This window comes from Aethalodelphis obliquidens, unplaced genomic scaffold, assembly GCF_003676395.1.
Source record: "Aethalodelphis obliquidens isolate GAN/ISIS:26980383/991018 unplaced genomic scaffold, ASM367639v1 scaffold31, whole genome shotgun sequence".
Classification (NCBI taxonomy): domain Eukaryota; kingdom Metazoa; phylum Chordata; class Mammalia; order Artiodactyla; family Delphinidae; genus Aethalodelphis; species Aethalodelphis obliquidens.
In genome coordinates, this window is record NW_020837975.1 from 6,962,812 (window position 1) to 6,974,966 (window position 12,155).

Here is a 12,155-nt window from a genome sequence, read left to right on the forward strand (position 1 = left end):
GTTCTGCCGCTGATTGGCTGTGTGACTGTGAGCGAGCACTTAACTGCTCTGAGCCTCAGTTTCATCAGCTGCAAAGTAGCGTGTGTGGGGGGGTGACCCTTACCTCACAGTTTTGTTGGGAAGGTTAATGACAAAAAGCAGTGGAAGCACCTGGCTGCCTAGTAGGCCCTCGGGTCAGCTGAGCTGGATGAACAAACGTGAGAGGAGCATGAGGAAGCCGAGTTGCTTTGCCCAGGAAAGAAGGCGGTGGGTTCCATCTCCCTCAGCACACAGATGAACACTCAGACCCACTGCTTTTTCCCGTCAGGAGCCCTGGCCCCTCACACCTAGCTTGCAGGGCTCACAGCTTCCGGGCCCCTGAGGAGGTCTGTGGCTTCTCTCAAGAGAGGAATTGCCAGCAAGCCAGCCTCTCTTCCACTCTCGTTTGCTGCAGAGCCAGAGTCCCATGAGGAAGACTGAAGGCTTCATCCTCTCCCACAGCCCTGCTGCCCAGCCCAGAGGCCCTGCAGTTGGCCAAGCAGAGGCAAGGGCTGTGGACCCCCTCACAAGAGGGGCAGCCCTTGGCCCACCCCAGGGGAAAGTCCTGATCTACAGCAGAGCAGGAGGATGGGAAGAACGCCACCATCTCTCCAGTCCTGCCGTAGACCCTTTTTAGCCCCGGCCCACGCCCTCCTTCCAGCTGACACCAGGTCAGGGGAGATGAGGGCCAGTCCAGCTCCTCGTTGGCCTTGAGGACTCACTGCCTCTCTCCCACTGCTTCTACCAATCAACTGCCCCTTTCCTTTTAGGCTCAGCTCAATGCCACCTCCCCCAGGAAGCCTCCCTTGACCACCCCAGGCCCCTGTGACCACAGCCTTTTGAGCATTGATGGCCTCCAGGCTGTGCCACTCCCTCACTGTACGTAGGACACTGGGGCCACGTCAATTCTCTAGTATCTTTATTATCCATCCCCAGGGCACCCCTGGCTTCCCAACTTGGGGGTGTAGATGTCCCCGCACCATGCCAGGCATGGTACAGAATGGGTGGCAGAGGGCACTGGACTGCGAGTGGCCTTGGCCAAGTCACTGCCGTGCTGTCGGCTCTGCTCTGGAACTTCTGGGGTCAGAGGCTGGGTGGAGGGAGGGCCTTCCCTGGGGTGCCATGAACACTGAGAACAGCCCTGGCTTCCGCCGTCCTCCAGTGGACTGGGCGCAGGAGCAGTCAGGCCCAAAGAGAAAGCACGCCCACGCCGGGGTCCCTTGGGCCCCAGAGAGCTCACTGACACCCGTGGAGCGAGGGGCCATCCCCTCCCTGACCTTGAACTCCGGATGCCAGCAGACTGCCCTGTCCCCCAGCTCAGGGTCTGGCTGAGGCAGGGCAGGCAGGAGGGAGGTCTGGCGAGGGCAAGGTTCGGGCCCAGGGCCTGGCCGCAGCACTCAGATGGGGTGCACGAACTGGTAGACCAGGCGCTGGGAGATGTCCGGCTTGCGGATGATGCCCTTCTTGTAATACTGGCGGATGGAGCGGCTCAGCTTGTCGTAGTTCATGGCGGGGCGGTTCTTGCGGATGCCCCACAGCCGGGCCACCTGCGCGGAGTCCTCGATTTTGAAGATGCCTGGGGCAGCAGGAGGGCCCAGAGAGAGCCAGCAGTGCAGGCGGGGTGGCAGGAAGGAGAAAGACCGAGACCAGCAGGTCAGTCTCTCGCAGCCAGGGGGGCTAGAGTCGCCCGGGGTAGGGCCAGGCGCTGGGCCACGATACCTTCTCCCATGGTTGTGGTGAGGGTTAAAGGAACATGTGGGAAGGGTGTTCCACAGGGCCCAGGAAGTGGTAAATCCTACCACGGACTCACAGACCTCCTGGTGCAGGGTGAACCTGCGTACGTTGGTTGGCGACTTGGGGCCCTGAGGGCCTGATCCTTGCCAGCCTCTGCTCCTAAGCGTGGGGTGTGCACACCCTACGCAGAAGCCCTGCGGGGCTCCGGGCTGCGGACACGGCTCATTTGGCAAGGTCACCCGTGCAGTTCCCGAGCCTGAAAGACCGCTTTGCGATTCTCAGACACTTCAAGCCCACACAGCCCTTTCTGGCAGGATTAATTGGTAGGAGATGCTGGAAAGAGTGGATCTGGAGCCAGGCTGACCTGGGTTGGAATCCTGGCTCTGCCATTTTCTACCTTTAGAAGTTGTCCGAGACCCCGTTTTCCTGTCAGTAAGAGGGGGTTGTAGTGATCGTCATGTTGTTGAGTGGGTACGGAAAGCGCTTAGAGCAGAGCCTGAAGGAAGTACCCCTTAGGATGAACTATTACTCATTAATACCCCCAGTTCTCATTCTAAACCACCTGGCAAAGCACAGGTCAGCACACCCTCTCCAGGCAGGCTCCCCAGACCACCCCACCCTCCCTGATCTCCCTGCCCTCATGGGACAGTCTCCCTGGAGTACCGGCTCACTCTCAGTCTCAAATATACACACGGGATCACCACACCTTGTGCAGGAACTTTTCCACCCCTCCTAACCCCTTCCCATGCTCCACACTCAGCCCCAAAGTCGCTCCTCTGTGAAGCCCTCCTGGACCCAGGCACAGCTGACCCCATCACAGCCCAACACATTCTGCACACCAGCTCATTTCACTGCTGGTTCTCCTACAAGACTGTAGGTCCCTGGAGGATGGGGTACCGCTGAATTCTCCCCACACCCTCAGGACACTGTAACCCTCCATAAATGTCGGCTGAGCAAGTATGGAACCAGAGGAGGTGCTCAGGGACGGTTTGCTGGATGAACGAATCTAGTCCATTTCACAAACATGAAGGCTGGGGTCCAGGCGCCCACGGCTACTAATGGCAGGAGGGGGCCTAGAATCCAGGTTTCTTGGCTCCGAGCCTTTTCTAAAACACACACCCGCACACCATCCAGCCTTGTTGCTGTCCAATGTGGTCCCCACTAGCCACATGTGGCTCTTAAGCCCTTGAAATGTGGCTGGTCTGAAGTAAGGTGTGCTGTAAGCATAAAACGTATACCAGATTTCAAAGACTTAGGAAATATCTTATTAATAATTTTTATATCGATTATATGTTGAAATTATACGAATTTATACCATTGGATTAAACAGATGTATTATTAAAATTAAATTCACCTGTTTAAAAAAATGTTTAATTGTGACTACTTGAAAATCTAATATTACCTCTGTTGCCCGCACTGTATTTTTCATTGGATACCATCAGTCTCCTCCGTCAAGCTCTGATGTTTTGAGGGTAAAGACCGTGTCCGGTTCTCAGCAGAGTTTTAAGGCCCTGCTATGTCCCAGGCACTGTGTGTCCCTGGGGACCCTCAACAGGCAGAGCCCAGCCGGGGAACACGCGTGGACACAGACGGCACACAGACCCTGGGCCGGTCCAGTAAGAGTGCGTGTGTGGCATTCAGAGCAAAGGTGGGGGCAGCTCCAGCCCTCTGCCCTGCCCCCAGCCCTCCCTGCCCAGCGCCTGGCAGGACCACAGGCTCCCAGCAGCCCCCTCCCCTCCTGCCCCTGGCACTGCTCACCCTTCTCCTTGTTGAGCCACCGGATGAAGCGGCCATAGCTGTGTGGCTTCAGCAGCAGTTCCTTGAGAAACTGCCACAGGTGGATGGGCTGCCCGGAACAGGATGAGTCCACCTCGCTGTCCGTCCAGCTCTCTTCGCTGGTCGACGCTGGGCAGCCAGGGAGGGTGGCGGTGAGTGGGGAGCCCCCTTCTTCAATGGCTGCCCCAGCCTACCCCCAGACCCCAGAGCCCCAGCCGCCTCCCTGCCCTGCCTGACTCACCACAGTAGTGAATCGCCCCCAGGGACGTCCTCTCTTTCATCCAGGCCGCTGCGGGACAAGGAGAGGAAGTTGGGGACCAGAGAGACCCCCCAAGGGAGGAGGAGGGCATTTGGGTGGAACTGTGCGGCCAGAGAAGCCCCCCCGTGGCTCCCTCCCTCCTGCCAGCCTGTGAAGACCAGCTGTTTACAAAGCCTCCTCCGGGAAGAAAATGCAGGATTTCGGAGCTGGGAGGGGCCTTAGAGGCCCTGCAGGCAGCCCCTTGTTCAGAGAGGACTGGAAGTCAAGCCTTGCTTTGCCTCCCTTCTGTCACCTGTGAAATGGGGCTGGGACACCCCCTCACAGGTCTTGCAAGGATGCAGGGTGGTGAAGCCTGCACGGTGCCCAGCATAATAAAAACACTCCCTGCCCTCCAGCTGCCAAGCTCCCCGAGCACCACCATCCCCTCCTGCTCTCCACCTGACCCCCTCCCCAGACAAGCAGTGGGACGCGGAGGCCGCCAGCTTCTGTCCACACCACCACCCGGCTTATAGCCTGGCACTGTCCACTGCTCTTGCCAGACCCCGGCAAGGGGCCTGGGCTGGGGCAGGACACTGGTTTCTGAGCCATGAGAGTGGGACCTGTCCTCTTATTCACCCTGGGCCCTGAGGGGCAGGGGCCTTGACTCGTGGAGCGAGGACTGACCCCTCTGAAGTGCACAGCTCTGTGCAGGGCACACTGGGCGCCCGATAAGATTGAGACCAAGTACACATTAAGGGGTTGGCATGCAGCCCTCAAAACCGGGGCAGCTGTATAGACAGTGATGGGAAACAAGATCCAGGATACGCTGCTCAGTACAGAACAGCCTGATACTCGTACTGTTCATGTTAGAAAGGGGTAGACGTCACACTTACTCTTGCTTGTATATGCATAGACTTTCCTTGGCAAGGTACTCACAAAACTGGCAACAGCGGTTGCCTCTAGGGAGGGGGATTGGAGGGCCGGGGTGGGTGGGAGGGAGGATTATTCTTCATGGTGTGCTGTCGTTCACAATGGTCTTTTAAAAAATCCTGCACATTTATTACCTCGTTTCTTCTTTAATGAAAACAACACAAAACAAACACAAAATTTTAAAAACGACAAAGAAGAAGGACTTAGAGTATCTGATGTCCTGTGTCCTCACAGTCTAACTTCTATTTTTAACTTCCCATGTGCTCTGTCCTAAGTTCTGTGGCCTTGACCAGGGTAGGCAGTGGGTCGGGGCTGCAGAGTTCACCCAGGACCCGGGGAGGCAGCTGTCATTGGGGTTGGGATTCAGAACAGAGCCCAGATTGGGACAAGGGGCTGCCTACCCAGTGGAGTGTAGCCTCCGGACAGGCATGCTGACCTAACTGTTCCCCTTGGTGTCCCTGGCTTGGAGCCCACAGTGGGGGGCGGGGGGTGGGGCATTCTACCCACGCCTGTCCCACCTGATTTCCAGATGTCCAGGTGGGCGTGCAGCACGTCCCCGCCCAGGGGCGAGCGCTGGCGGAACTGCTCCTCCGACATGGCACACAGCTCCTTACCCCCCAGCTCCTGGAAGGCCTTGCCCACGGAGGGCAGCCGGTACTGGTGCTCTGTCCACAGGAGCCACTTCTGCACGTTGCCAGGGCTCCAGTCCACGGGGTCTGGGCAAGAGACACTCCTTCAGCCCTGGAGGCTGCTTGAGGGCACCACCCCCAAGGTGGCCCCTCTGCTCTGATGGGGCCTCCATGGGAACTGGTGGCCTGGGACCATGCACTCCTGAGATGGGGCCAGGCCAGGCCACATGGGGCCTTGAGGGGCTCCGTGGAGGGGGTACCGAAGAAGGGGGCAGTGGCAGGAAGGAACCGGGGCCCTTGAAGCAAACATGGCTCAGGGCAGGGCAGCCTGGGGCCTCTGCACCCCCATCTCACCTGGACCTCAGGTCCTCCCAGACCCCTCCAGCCCCTCCAAAGGGCCTTTTGGGGAGCCACAGCCCTGGAGGGGACAGTGACATTAAACCAGAAACACCCAAGCTTCTTTCTTTCCCAGATGCCTCTTGCCTTCCCCAAACCCTTCAAAGAACCAGAGAAAAACCCAACCAAGAATTAGCTCTACAAACCCCTCTCTACCCGCACTGTATTTTACAGATGAGGAAACTGAGGCACAGAGAGAGTTCCATTCCCTCGTCCAACACCTAACAAAGGGCTGGGTGCTGGAGAGCTGCTCAGTGCACGTGCACCAAATGTGGGGGAGCGGTGGCAGGGTACAGGGTGGCCATGGGGCCAAGGCCCGGAGGTGAGTGGCTGGCTTGGTCCTATAAGTCTCCCTGGGGAGCTGCCCTGGGGTGAGCCCAGCAGGGCACGTGGGTGGTGGCCAAGCTGCAGGCACAGACACAATGGGGCCTCCAAGTGAACGCTGTGGTCTAAGCTGGGTGACCTGCAGACTGGCCTGCCCTCACTTAATAAACCTATTTTCTTCCTCAGGGTCAAAGCAATTTGTTTCTGTCCCTATTGTTTAGCGGGCAGGGCCCTCCCCAACTCGGTGTGGGAGCGGAGGCACCGTGGGAAAAGCTCCCGGGTTGAGGGCTGGCATTGGGCCACTGGAGGATGGGGCCTGGGCAGGAGCTGCCTCAAGGCAGGACCTCAGCTGGGACTACTAGGTGGCAGGGGCTGGGCCTGGGTGACTGAGGAGGAGGAGCCAGGCCTAAGCGATGCCTGAAGACCCTTCCTGTGTGCGAGCCTCAGATGCCAGGGCCCAAAGGCCAAGGAGATGGGTCAGGCTTGCCCAAAGCTGGAGAGATGATGGAGGGACAGGGGACTGGAGACCCAGCAGCCCCTCAACCAGTAGCATAAGCTCCGTAACCACACCTTCCAGGCCCTCGCAGACACGTGCCTGGCCTCCTGATGTGCCCCCCTCATCAGAGCCCTCATCCCCACTGGACCAGTGATACATTATCCTATTTATTTATGACCTGTTTTGTCACTGTAACATTAGCTTCGTGAACGAAGGCGCCTTTGTGCTATGTTCACGCTGAATTCCCCAGTGCTAGAACAGGGCCTGGTATATTAAGTTATTGTTTATTGAGCATCTATTATGTACAAGGTAACATCCTAGGAACTGGGGATGTAGCAGTGAACAAAACAAATGAAAATCCCTGCCCTTGGGGCATGTACATTCCAGTAGGGGAAACAGTAAACAAGATAAATATGTAGCATATCAGACGGTAGGAAACATGAGAGAAATAAAGCAGGTTGGAGGAATAAGGCGTGGGGGTATGGGCAGCAATTTCAATAGAGGGGTCAGGAAAGGCCTCATCGAGATGGTGCCATTTGAATCAAGACCTGAAGGAGGTGAGGGGTGAGCCAGGTAGGTATGTAGGGGAAGAGTGCTCTGGGTTGAGGGACCAGCAAGTGCAAAGGTCCTGAGGTGTGTGTGTTGCGGTAAGAGCAAAGAGGCAGGAGTGGCTGGAGCAGAGTGAATAAGGGGAGAGTGGATTTAAGTGTGAGAGGAGGAGGTGGGCCAGATGGTGTAGAGCTCGTATTTGCTTCACCCGGCACCTACCAAGTGGGGACACTGGGCTGGTGCAGCTGGGGCACAGAGAGAGCGGGAACCTTGGATCCCAGGCTCGCAGCTGCTGTGTGTTAGGGGCTGAGTGTATGTGTAGAAGCACCAGCATCTCTGGGGGTGACCACAGTGCACCAGGCGGTGCCCCCACACCTCCCTGTGACCTCCGCTGGCCTGTGTCCCCCTGGCGGAGGGGGGCGTGAGGAGGGGCTCACCTGCCGTGATGTTGAGCAGCTTGCAGGCCGTCTCGATGTCCTTGAGCACCTCGCCCACCACCATGGACTGCACCTGCTCCAGTGAATGCTCCTCCAGGGTCAGCCCACCTGGCGCCAGGTCCAGGCTGCCCCCCAGGGCTTGGCTGTCGATGACGGGGCACTGCTCGGGCTCGTCGGGCGGCTCCTCCCGAGTGCTGGCCCCGGGGCCCTTGGCCACCCAGCTGCTGTCCTCGGAGAACAGCATGTCGAAGTAGGAGAGGTAGAAGGTGGACAGGCCCTGCTCAGGTGTGGCAGGTGGGCTGGGGCTCCAGTCCCGTCTCTCGGGCCCCATTGCCCCTGCTCCCACTGCCACCTTCTCCAGGCCAGTCCGTAGCACAGTGTCGGGGGGCAGCAGGAGGCGGCTTGGGGGGACGCCACTCAGGCCCGGGCTGGCGCTGCCCATGCCGCTGCTGCTCGGGCTGGCGGCTGCGTCTACAGAAATAAAAAAGGAAGGAGAGTCAGGTCCTAGCTGCTTCCCCATCCCCATGGGGGCTGCTAAGCTGGTTACAGAGATGAGGAGCCCAGCGGGCAGTGGCTGGGCCTGGGAGAGAGTTGGGGCTTCTGGGTCACTGGGCAGCTAGGACAGGGCTGGGTAGACAGGTCTTGTGGCTGGAAAGCCAGTGGGATGGGAGTGGGGGCAGGACGGTAAACAGACAGCTCCCTTACTCCCCAGGGAAGCCAGGTTGGCTGCGAGCAGCAAATCTTTACACGTGTAGCCTGTTTAAAACAATCTTCTGAGGTTCTTGACCTCTTTCAGTCCTCACGATGGAAGGCACAATTAGTCCCATTTGGCAGATGAGCAAACTGAGGCCTGGACAAGAAGTCTTTAATATCCAGCCCTCTGTCCCTGGGCCGGCCCCCACCCAGATCCCAGTCCCCTGTCCTGTTGAGGAAGCTCCTTCTAAGGGCTAACCTAATCTTTTCTGCTGTGGCAAAGCTTGTTTTCTTTTACTCTGCCCTTGGAGGGGGTAGGGAAGGGAGAAGGTCACCATCATCTCCACCAACCGGGTGAAGAATGAAAGGAGCAAGTGAGGGGTGTGGCAGGGTAGAATCTCCTCCCAGGTTGGGGAGGCGGGTCCCCTTCCTCCCCCACAGGGCCACTTGGTGGGTGCGAATAAATTCCCGGCTGCTGAGGTGGTCACTGAACAACAACGTACAGGTGTGCTTGGCCCCGCCCCTACTCAGGGCTGGGTTCCTGGTACCCACCCTCCTTGTCCTTTCCTGAAAGGTGCTTCCCCAGCCCCTCCCAGCTCCCAGGCCCTCTTCTCTCCCCTCACGCCCAGAAGAACTCACAGCTCCCAAGGTGGGAGGTGCCAGGTGCAGACCTACAGGCCCACTTTCCCCACAGCTGCAGGGGCTGGTCAGAAGGTCCAGGCCCTGGGGGACAAATGAGTCCCTCAGCAAGTCAGACCCCACTCCTCTCCTACCTGCCGCCCCAATGCCTCCCGAGGGGCACCATTTGGCCTCAACGCGAGGAACTACAGTGTCCCTCCCCCCGGGTCCCCAGGCTCTGTTTCCCCTGGACCCTTTTCTCTGAGCCCCATATTGGAGTCCGTGGTTTGGGTGAGGCAGGGAACTTGCGAGATGTACATACACCAAAGAACTGGGGTCCCTGGGATATTTCCATGATTTGTGGACTCAAAACTCAAGAATAAATCAGGACAGAGGTGGAAGATTACCAACAACGTATGTTCCCCATAACACAGGGGATCATTCCGAAAGGAGGAAAGGAGCAGGTAAACCTGCTAAGGGCAAGTTAATGTGTGTCCTTTCTTGGGGGTATTTACATTTTAAACAGTGTTCTCAAAATGTGGTGCCGGGACCAGCCGCATCAGCACCACCTAGGAACTTTTGAGGAACTTGAATTCTTAGGCCCTCATCAGAGCAACTGAATCAGAAGCTCGGGGGTGGGGGGGTGGGGGTGGGGAAAGTAGGGCGGGGGAGGCCGAGCAATGCGTTTCTTTTTTTTTTTTCCAGCAATGCATTGCTTTCTCTTTTTTTTGGCCGCGCCGCACTGCTTGTGGGAACTTCGTTCCCTGATCATTGAACCTGGGCCCCCTGCCATGGGAGCAGAGTCCTAACCACTGTAACGCCAGGGAATTCCTAGCAATGCGTTTCTACAGGTCCGTTGGGTGATTCTGATGAGTGTTCAAGTTTGCAAATTGCTGCTTTGAAGGCATCTGGCCAGTAAGAGGGGTAGGCTTTACTGGAAGGAGTGGTAGACTCTCTAACGGTGGGATTTGCTGCGCTGCACCAGGACCATGGAGCAGGGGCTCCCTGGCCCTTCTCCAGTCACCTCATGAGACTGACTTGCTCAGCCTCAACGTGCAAGTGAGGCAGAGAGAGAACCCCGTTTGGAAGGCTCTAGCTTCTCTAGGGCTGCAGCTAGTGCAACTGCGTACAACTCAGAAAATGATGCCCTTTTCTCTCTGGGTGGCGTGGCTTGGTGAATGGAGCCCAAGTGGAACTTCAGCTCACCCTTGTCCCCCATCTTGTGCAGTGCCCAACCTTCCCAACTGTACACGGCGGCCCTGCTTTTCCGTGGCGGAGAGAACGCAAGAAAGAGAGAAGAGTGTTTGTTCACTTTCATTTTGCATCTCCCTTTCAAGGGCTCCTTTAAGTGACAAGGAAGGAGAGGTCAGGGTGGGGTGGGGTGGGCAGGGATCAGGGAGCCGGGCTTGCGGGGGACAGAGGGCAGGCCTGGAATCATTTCAAGCCCTTCTGTGCAAACACACGTGTGTGCTGTGGGTCCACATTATTTACCCAAGCAGAGCCAACAGCCCGCTCTATCCCTGGGTCCCCGCCCCAGCCTGTGTCCACACCCTACCCCCTGGGTGGCCCCCCCCCCGGAGAGCCCCTCTCAACCCCACCCTTCCCTCATCACCCCCTTCCTGCTTCCCGCCCCATCCACGTCCCCAGAGCTCCCCGGCCTGCCACGTTAGGACAGTCCCTGCCAACACCTTGGGCCGGGTGCCAGGGAGACGGAACCTTTCCTAAGAAGCAGGGGAACTTGCTTCCCTCGTGGCCCTCCTGTTTGCTTGGCCTCGGCCACAGGTAGGATGGGAGGCAGCTGCTGTGTTTCGGGGCACAGTGGTGTGAGGGGTCAGTGAGGATGAAAGGGCAGGACAGGTGGCAGCATTTGCCAGGTGGGGACGTGATGACACATCCCTGACACATTTGTCAAGTGAGCTTTGAAGCCCTCGCCTCCGTTCCCTCCCGGGAGAGCGGCAGTTCAGGCCTTAGGCTCATTCCTACGCTGTGGTGGGGAAGTTATGGTGCAGAGAACTAAATGACTTCCGGCTCCTGGCCCGGGGCTCCTTCACCAGCAGAGAACTCCCACCTCCTCCTCCACACCCCACATTCCAGCTCCCCGTCACCTTGCTCCTAAACGCCAAGGAACCTGCTCTCAACCAAGGCTTGGTCCCAGCTCCAACACCTACCTAGTGAAAAAAAAGTTAATGATTAACCATGCGGCAGGAGGCAAGAGCCGATTGTCCGCAGGGGGGGAGGTGGTGCAGAAGGCTCGGACCCCAGCAGCCAAGCGTGGGGGACCTGGGTTTACTGATCAGGGAGCCAGGGGCTGGTGTGCCCAGCCTGCATCCCTGGCACCTCCTCCAGGCTCTAGGACTGGACTTGGGAGGGAAGAGAACACACGGGGAGCAACTTCTGGGCCCAGAGCGTTGGTACATGTTACCCTTTTACTACCCACAGGGGACTCGAGAGCCCTGTTTTATAGACGTGGACTGTGAGGCTCAGAGAGGTTGTGCAGCTATTGCCCGAGGTCCACAGCCGGCCATGTGCGGGCTCTGCTCATTGTACCACGTTCCCTCTGAGGCTCCAGACGGTCCCATCTTCCCAGGGTCCTGCCCACCTCCTGATCAGGCAGCTTGGTCCTCCAAAGTTCATGCCCGCCTCCTAGCTGCTCACTCCACTGCACTGTCAAGTTCATTTCCCTCCAAAACCCTTTCATCAGGCACCCCTGGGCTCTGGAACCTCCCATGGTTCCCCACTGCCTGCCCTGCCTGGCCCAGTGGCTGGCGCCTACCTCTGAGCCAGATAATCAGAGCTGGAAGGGACTGTGGACTACGTGATCCCTATAGATGGGAACAATGAAGGCCAGAGCGGGAAACAGATGTATTCAGTGGTTAAGGGCAGGGTCTGGACCAGAACCAGAGATCAACATGGTGACCACATATCCAGGCTCTGATGAGAACGGTGCTTCTCCCTTGGTCCCTGTGCTGTGGGCATGACATGGCTATTTTCTCTTGTTTTGTCGTCCCCCTGCCCAAGATGCCCCTTCCTTCTCATCACAGTTTAGCCCAAAACCCTCCTCCCCCAGGGAGCCGTCCCCAGCAGCTTTCTCCTCTGACTCTCCAGCTCTCCCCATCTGTGCCATGCAATTCAGCTGTGATTACATTCATGGGTGATTGTCTACCCATGGGGACACATGTGCCCTGGGAAAATAAGGCTCAGAGAGTGGCAGGGATGTGTCCACAGTCACACAGCAGAGCCAGGACCACTGCACCATAGGCCTAGGGTCCTGGGACAAGCCCAGGCTTTGCCAGGTCCAGGTCCCTCCTGACAGCCTC

At 58.0% G+C, this 12,155-nt stretch overlaps 1 protein-coding gene across 1 annotated transcript; it reads right to left on the minus strand.

Annotated features, from left to right (window-relative positions):
- Positions 1 to 920: 920 nt before the first annotated feature.
- SPDEF (SAM pointed domain containing ETS transcription factor) lies at positions 921 to 9,426 on the minus strand. The gene is made up of 5 exons (XM_027127008.1): positions 7,528 to 9,426; positions 5,215 to 5,412; positions 3,770 to 3,817; positions 3,511 to 3,657; positions 921 to 1,594 (listed from the first exon to the last, which is right to left on the minus strand). Exons 1-5 carry the CDS (start codon positions 8,051 to 8,053, stop codon positions 1,416 to 1,418), a joined length of 1,098 nt encoding a protein of 365 aa, XP_026982809.1. The 5' UTR covers positions 8,054 to 9,426; the 3' UTR covers positions 921 to 1,415.
- Positions 9,427 to 12,155: the final 2,729 nt, after the last annotated feature.

Bases quoted from the DNA above. Each gene is read 5' to 3' on its own strand.
- SPDEF (XM_027127008.1), bottom strand. From the start codon at position 8,053: ATGGGGATGGGGAAGCAGCTAGGACCTGACTCTCCTTCCTTTTTTATT. The intron at 3,658-3,769 runs GTGAGTCAGGCA...CTGGCTGCCCAG, and splicing joins GGGGGCGATTCACTACTGTG to CGTCGACCAGCGAAGAGAGC. The intron at 1,595-3,510 runs GTGAGCAGTGCC...CTGCTGCCCCAG, and splicing joins GTGGCTCAACAAGGAGAAGG to GCATCTTCAAAATCGAGGAC.